Raw genomic sequence first — 7,607 nt, forward strand, 5'->3', positions numbered from 1 at the left:
ATGTACAAAAGCTTGCAAGGCTTAGTCTAATGAATGATAACATTCAATGAAGATATTGATCGTGTACCTATATTTTCTTAAATTCTTTCCTACTTTTATTTTTACTTTTTTTTTTGGGGGGGGGGGGGGGGCTATAGACCTGCAATTCCCAGCAGACAATGCATTGCCAGTCTATTTTAGTGAGATCTTCAATGTTTGGAGGTAATATTACTGTTTGTGTACAAACCAAAGTAAAACCAGGGTCAGGGAAGACTGAGTGAGTGAGTCTGATTGAAAGACCAATATATTTGACATTCCTTTTTCTGAAAGAAATATGGACGAAGAAGATGTGGACACCAAACCAGAACTGACGGTTGCGTCTCAGGTGTCTTTTGCCGAACTGTGTGGATTGTTGGAAAAGATCTCTAAAACCCATGGCAATGAGAAAAAGAAGGCTGTGCTGGGGACATTTGTGGAGAAATGGCGTGAATTTCATCAGGAGTTGCATAAAGATAATCCAGATACCGTAAGTCGTGAAGGACTTATATTTTATATTCCAGAAACTAATTTACTTGATATCCATAAGCAGATAAGGCCCTGATTTATCATTTTAAATTAGACAATGTAGTCGGTTAGCTTTGTCTTAAAATGTTGTGTTTGTTTGTTTACAGACGGACTCATTTTATGCAGCTATGCGACTCTTGGTGCCACAACTTGAAAAGCAAAGAGCAGCTTATGGAATAAAAGAGGTATATATATAGCAGAGGGGGCGCTTAATTATAAAAGCTTGCCAGAGTTCTGTCTCCCTAGGACACAAGTATTTTAAAGTGCTGAACAGGCTTCTGATTTTCTCTGTAATTGTAAATACATGTATTACCTGTTACCGTTTGCATTTTCAGTTTCACTTTTAAATCTGTTTGAAATGTTGGTGATTTATTCTTAGTGAATTGTTTAATCCATCATAAAGCTTAATTATGTTAATCAACACCACACCCAAATTACTTGATGTAAGGTTGTTGAATGAGAGCAAGTACATTTTATGAATTTGTGTTTTGACTCTTACCACATTGATTATCATTCTGTACAATTTACAGCATATGTTGGCTAAACTCTTGATTGAAGTCCTGTGTCTGGGAAAGGACAGTGCAGATTCTAACAGACTACTGAACTTCAAAGCACCCAAAGCTGCCAAAGGGGTATTTATTTATTTCAATTCAAAGTACCGTATTTTATAAAACCTAGTCCATTGGAATTTCAAATGCAATCTTACTTTCTAATTTTTTAGTTTATAGTTCCTAACTTTACATGTACATATATGTTCTTGTAGCACATTGAGGAAAATTTTTTGAATGCTTTTAGCCTTATATTTTTTTATTTCTGTAGAATAACTGTAAAATGTATTAATTTTTAAAGGATGCTGGAGACTTTGCAGCTGTGGCTTACTTTGTGCTAAAAAATCGCTGCCCTGAAAAAGGGACACTGACGATACAGGAAGTCAACAACTGCTTAGATGGCATTGCCACAAATAATGCAGCGAAGAAAAAAGACCTTGTCCGTAAGAACATCCTAAAGCTTCTGACCAATATGTCTGCTATTGAACTGAAGTGGCTGATCCGGATGATAGTGAAGGAACTAAAAGTTGGACTGAGTCAGACGTCTGTGTTCAGTGTGTATCACCCTGATGCTGAGGAATTCTACAATGTCAACAACAATCTGGAAAAGGTTCCATAATCATATTATCATTTTTATAAATGTATACACTGAATGTTAACATTTTTTTATTTTATTAAACATCTATGAGTTACATGTATCTTAGCAATGGAGACATGGCTATATTAAAGAGAAAAATATATATGCTGATATTAATGCTTTAAGGGGTATTTGTTTTTCATGAAGGTTTGTCGAATGTTGAGGGACAAAAGTGTAAGAGTGCATGAGATTGGAATAGAGATATTTTCTCCTTTCACTCCAATGCTTGGGGAGAGAGCAGCACCAGATCAGGTAAGAGCAATCTTGTATTGTGACCTGCAGATCTTTGCTATATAATATAAAGCAAATTTAGAGCTTTGCTCATTCATATCATGGTTTTAACAATTTAGACATTTACATTGTATTCATATATTTATTCATCCCCCTTTCCATCAAACAGGTTGAAAAACTAATGGATGGCAAGCCATACATCATAGAAACCAAATTTGATGGAGAGAGAATTCTTCTACACAAACAGGAGGGAGAATACAAATATTTCTCCAGGAGGTAACAAATAATCATTTTCATTACATAAGTAAATGTGACAGCGTTTTTGATTTTTTATTCATTAGTGAAAAAAAACACTGTACAATCAGTATACCTTCTAATTCCTGTTAGAAAAAGACCTTGACTTATATACAGTTAATATATGCTCATGCTAGCCTCTTTAGTCGTTTTCACAACTGATTAGCTTTTTAATTGTCATTTTCAGCGGTAATGAATACACAAGCACCTTTGGGTCCAATCGGTACGACGGAAACATGACACCATTCATCCATGAATGCTTTCAATCATCTGTGAAATCCTGCATATTGGATGGAGAAATGATAGGATATGATGCAGCAACAAAAACATTTGGTAATTTTTCAAACACGACTGTGAATTTTTTTGATTGATTTGAGCATATTTATATTTCATTCAATGTACATGTTACCATGTAATCTAATTATTTTCCAATTCAGCATTTGTAATTTGCTCTTGAAATTCATTCTTTTACAGATAGGTTAAAGAAATGTCTCAAGTCATAAAGTTGTGTTGAGCAAATTCATTGGGTTTTGATACATGATCAAATAACATGTATATTTTTAGCCACTAAGGCCATGAACACAGATATAAAGCACCAGAGAGAGGAGGGATATCAGCCGTGTTATTATGCTTTTGACCTCATTATGCTCAATGGGCGTGTCCTCACAAACCATCCACTGAAGGAACGCTTGGAGTTACTGAAGACTGTGTTCAAAGAGGAAGAGGGGAGGCTCTTTCTGAGTAAACACACAGAGGCCAACACAAAGTAAGTCCTCCAGCTTTCTATTAATTCTATGTTCTTGTTAACATGGAATTATTAGTTTTACAAAATATATCCATCGTCAAAGATGAGATAAAGTTTTCAAACATCTTTGTATTATTGTGAACCATTACCGTACTTGAAACTTGAAGGAACCTTAAACATATACCTACAAAATAAGTCTTTATGAATATGGTAGTATTTCATTTACCGGTAGATTATTAAGGATTAAAAAACAAGATATGCTTTTGTAATATACATGTATTTAATAAATTTACCTGCCCATTAGTGATGCAGCATTCCTTAAAATATCTTAGTACATGTACATTATAATTGTATTTGCTGAAAATCAAATTTTTTGGAACAAACATTTTATTTTCAAGTCAAGACTGTGCAGAGGCTCTGAACGAGGCCATTGATGGCAGGGAGGAGGGGATCATGGTCAAAAAACCAGACTCTGTGTATCGACCCAACACCAGGAAGGGGGGCTGGTTCAAAATCAAACCGGAGTATGTGGGAGGACTGATGGATGAACTAGACGTCCTGGTCGTGGGGGGTTTCTTTGGGGTGGGGCACCGAAGTGGGATGATGTCCCACTTTCTTTGTGCATTGGCAGTTCCGAAGGAAGATGGGAGCCATCCAACTGTCTTCCATTCTTTCTGCAAGGTACCACAGCTTTTTTAATTATTATTCTGTAGTTTTGAAAGAATTTATCACTTCAAAAGAAATTATTTTTCTTTGTTAGTTACGTATCTTGTTTGAGATTTGATAGTGTCAGTATGCAAATTAATACCAGTATTATCGTCAACAGTTTCATTATTTTTTTTTTTAGGTTGGATCAGGGTATTCTAAAAAAGAACTTGCAGAGTTTAACAAGAAACTTGCTGAGCACTGGAAGGTCTTTAACAAGAAAAGTCCACCCTCTTCTATTATACTGGCTTCCGGATTTAAAGAGAAACCAGACGCATACATTGAACCAAAAAACTCATGTATAGTTCAGGTAGTGCAAAATTACCTTGTAGATAGAACACTAAACTTTTCATCTCTAAAAACAAATGTACATTATGATTTTGAATGACATTGCTAATATATATCATACACATAAAGTTTACAATCAATATAGATATATGCATTCAATACCTAACTGTCTGTAATCATCCACCAAATTGTTTTAATCTTTAATAGATCAAGGCAGCAGAAGTCATAGACAGTGAGAGATTTAAAACAGGCTTCACTCTGAGATTTCCCCGTGTGGAGAAATTCCGTGATGACAAGGCGTGGTACGAGTGTATGACAGTACCCGAGGTCCAAGAAATGAAGGATGTAAGTAACTTGATATCAGATCCCTGTTGAGCAGAGCAGACACTCGCCAAATTTTTGCGTTACAGGGATAAGGAATTTTTGTGGGAGTTGTTGAGTACCGGTACTTGATTTGCTAAACAGATCATTGTGACAACACCTAACCAGTACATTTACTGTGTATTACTTGCACTTTTTTTCTTGACACCACATACATGTACATGTACTATACTTCAGTTATTTCTATCATAGAGAGCTGGGGGTAAACTTGCTGGAGGCAAAGTGGAGCTGAGGGAGGAAGAGGAACCAACCAAGAAAAAACGGAAAGTTGTGACCCATGTCATCCGACCCACTCTGGGTGCTCAGTTCCAGGCAGCAGATTTGTCTGACGTTACTCAGGTATGCATTTGATAACTTACAAACATTTGATAGGACACAACCCGATATACTAGCATTACTGTAGATTCCTATTTAAACGCAAAGGAATTAATATATAAGAAGTACACTTTGCAAATTTTAAAATCTCGCTTTTATTTTTCGGACGTGTAAACTACATGTACATGAAAGTAAGATCAAACTTCGGGATTCGCGAGTCTATGTTCTCGCAATTGGTAGAAAATTGCGGAATCGCGGAACTAAGTTCTTGTGTGAAATAAGGAATCTGCAGTAAATAAGGCTAGAGGATAGGTACTTTATGTTTACTATACATATCAGATGGTAAAAAGTATTCACTTGCATATTCAATTCTTTATTTAGACATCCAAGATCTTTGAAGGAAAAGAGTTCTGTGTGATCAATGGTCCCTCTTCTTTAAGTAAAGCAGCAATTGAGAAAAAAGTGGCAGAGTATGGAGGTTCTGTTGTTCAAAACCCAGGTATAAATTTACTCCTACAGACAATTTCTTTTCAAATTTTAGATCAGCCATTTTTATCTTATCGTACCAGTACTGTGGAAGTAGATGAATCATAAATATGGATTTTTTTTTTCATTCAATTGCTAGTTGGCCAAAATGCATTCATTTGGTTCATAACATTTATACCTAGATACATATACATGTATTGATAGGATCTACCACATTTTGTGTGCTGGCTGACAAGGTTGTCATGAGGGTTACAAACCTGATGAAGCGTGACCTGTATGATATTGTAAAGGTTGACTGGTTCAAGAGATGCTTGGATGCACAGACATTTATTCCATGGTATGAGAAAATAAATCTTTAATAAATTTTTTAATACAGTCATGTAAAAGTATATTTTTTGCCTTTGATGCAAAATTATCAATTGTCTGAAATACATGTACATTTTGTCTTCGAATTTAGCAACTGTGATTCTCTACTCCATCTCAAATTAAATCCCGGCAAAAATTGTTCCTTACACAGCACATTGAATGTTTGTACACAGGGCACCTGCTGATATGATCCACACCTCAGCAAAGACACAGATGGCTCTGAAGAAGGATTATGACGAGTTTGGAGATAGTTATATGCAGGATACTACTCCAGATCAACTCAAGTACACCTTTCAACACATGGATAATGTAGGTTTTAATTCATCAATTGGATATTGATTTAGAAAAGAGGAATATAGTTACCTGTATGGGGTCTTTTTTATCGCTAATGTACAAGTACTTGTATTTAATATACAATCGTGGTGAGTTAATATTACTGTATTATTTTGTAAACATTGTATTGTTTCCATTGTAGAGTGAAATATCCATTTCAACAGATGAAATGGCTGAATTGGAAGAGAAATATTTCCCTGATGATTCTCCATATGGATTGTTCAGAACATGCAGGTAATAATTTGAAATGTTTTCAAAAAATGACTAAATAATCAAAATCAAATACTTTAGAAGACTTTTAAAAAAATTCTTTTAATAAGTACCATTTTATATAATCACCATAGTAACTGTACCTGAGTATGTTTGATGTTTCCAATTTTAGATTTTACTTGGACAACAAGCTTGTAATAGGTGATCCCTCAACACAAATCAAAGACTCGTCTTTGGAATTCCTGGCCTTGGAGCTGAGGTTTTTTGGCGGAACAGTCTCCGACTCTCTGGACAAAAAAGTCTCCCATGTTATGGTTGACAAAAGGTCAGAACCTAAATTTAACTCCCAAATTTTAAAAGCATTCTGTATTATCATACCCCCTTCCCTCACCACTCCCAGAAATAACTTCTTAGGATGTCCTCCAAAAGCACAAAATGCATCATGGAAACATTTCTATCAGGTTTCCCTCTCATTTGATAAAAATACAGCATCCATCATACATATGTAACTGATAATGTTCAACTCTCTTCTGAATTAGTTTATACATGTACCAGTAATGCATGATGTCTTGAACATACACAATGTCCTTTTTTCGCTACAGAGATTTGAGCAGAGTACAAGAGTTAAAACAAGAGAGAAGAAAAAGAAGTAGGAAGTTCCACATTGTGAGTGAGGATTGGCTGCGACAGTGTTTAGAGGAGGGCAGTCTGTGCTCAGAGAGACAGTTTGAACCGTCCTGAACCCTTCAAACGCTAACATAGCAATCAATAGAAGATACTCTTGAAAAGGATGTTTTAAATATTTAGTGATATGAGATATGATAGATACCGAGTATTCTAAACGAGAATACAGTCTGTAGTGCCACACATCATTAATAGTGCCAAGATCATTGTCAATAATTGATAATAATTGATAATTGACTATGACAACATCAGTTTGATAAATTTTAGAGAGATTTGCAATATATCATGTTCGTTTTACTACCTGTGATTAGATTAGATGTTTAAATTGTTTAGAAAGTAAATAAAATTAATGTACCTTTGTACATTTTTATATAATTCTGATTCCCCTATACCTTAGGATACTGTCTGCAAAGTTTGAATGAAATTTTCAAAAGTTGCGCCAAATACTGTAAACGTATTGTATTTGGCGTGTACGATATTTGGCGGAAATTAGTTTTCGAACAAGTTTGCGTGGATTTGAATTAGCGTATTCCTGAATGTGACTATTCTTATACATAGATGTTTGGCATTTAGCGATGCACTTGATTTAGCGGAGGGCCGCACTCCGCCAAAAGCGCTAAATAGAATACACCGCCAAATGTAGTACGTTTACAGTACCAAATGTGAAAATTTTAAGGTAAAATCATTCTTCAAATGTTTTAGTGGATCTGATGTGGAATTTGTTGACCACCCTGCCTCATTACGGTGATGCACTTTACCTTATACCGGTAATAAATGTAGTTTCTTACATCAGCAGAAAATGACAAAATATTGAAAAATAGCACGAAAGTCAAATAGGTGA

At 35.2% G+C, this 7,607-nt stretch overlaps 1 protein-coding gene across 1 annotated transcript; it reads left to right on the top strand.

The window, feature by feature from the left end:
• Positions 1–200: 200 nt before the first annotated feature.
• LOC128165348 (DNA ligase 4-like) lies at positions 201–7,121 on the top strand. The gene is made up of 18 exons (XM_052829763.1): positions 201–505; positions 651–728; positions 1,074–1,175; positions 1,393–1,701; positions 1,876–1,980; positions 2,129–2,235; positions 2,441–2,586; positions 2,818–3,019; positions 3,397–3,679; positions 3,846–4,013; positions 4,199–4,336; positions 4,565–4,711; positions 5,069–5,186; positions 5,378–5,510; positions 5,713–5,848; positions 6,015–6,106; positions 6,255–6,407; positions 6,685–7,121. The coding sequence occupies exons 1-18, from the start codon at positions 314–316 to the stop codon at positions 6,821–6,823; spliced, it is 2,748 nt and encodes a 915-aa protein (XP_052685723.1). The 5' UTR covers positions 201–313; the 3' UTR covers positions 6,824–7,121.
• Positions 7,122–7,607: the final 486 nt, after the last annotated feature.

The sequence above is a fragment of the Crassostrea angulata genome, chromosome 10 (assembly GCF_025612915.1).
Source record: "Crassostrea angulata isolate pt1a10 chromosome 10, ASM2561291v2, whole genome shotgun sequence".
Taxonomy (NCBI): domain Eukaryota; kingdom Metazoa; phylum Mollusca; class Bivalvia; order Ostreida; family Ostreidae; genus Magallana; species Magallana angulata.

What these genes read in the sequence shown, in the direction of transcription:
- LOC128165348 (XM_052829763.1), top strand. Translation starts at nt 314, where the DNA reads ATGGACGAAGAAGATGTGGACACCAAACCAGAACTGACGGTTGCGTCT. An exon ending in TCTTCCATTCTTTCTGCAAG is followed by an intron (nt 3,680 to 3,845) that starts GTACCACAGCTT and finishes TTTTTTTTTTAG; the next exon opens with GTTGGATCAGGGTATTCTAA. An exon ending in ATTTGTCTGACGTTACTCAG is followed by an intron (nt 4,712 to 5,068) that starts GTATGCATTTGA and finishes TTCTTTATTTAG; the next exon opens with ACATCCAAGATCTTTGAAGG.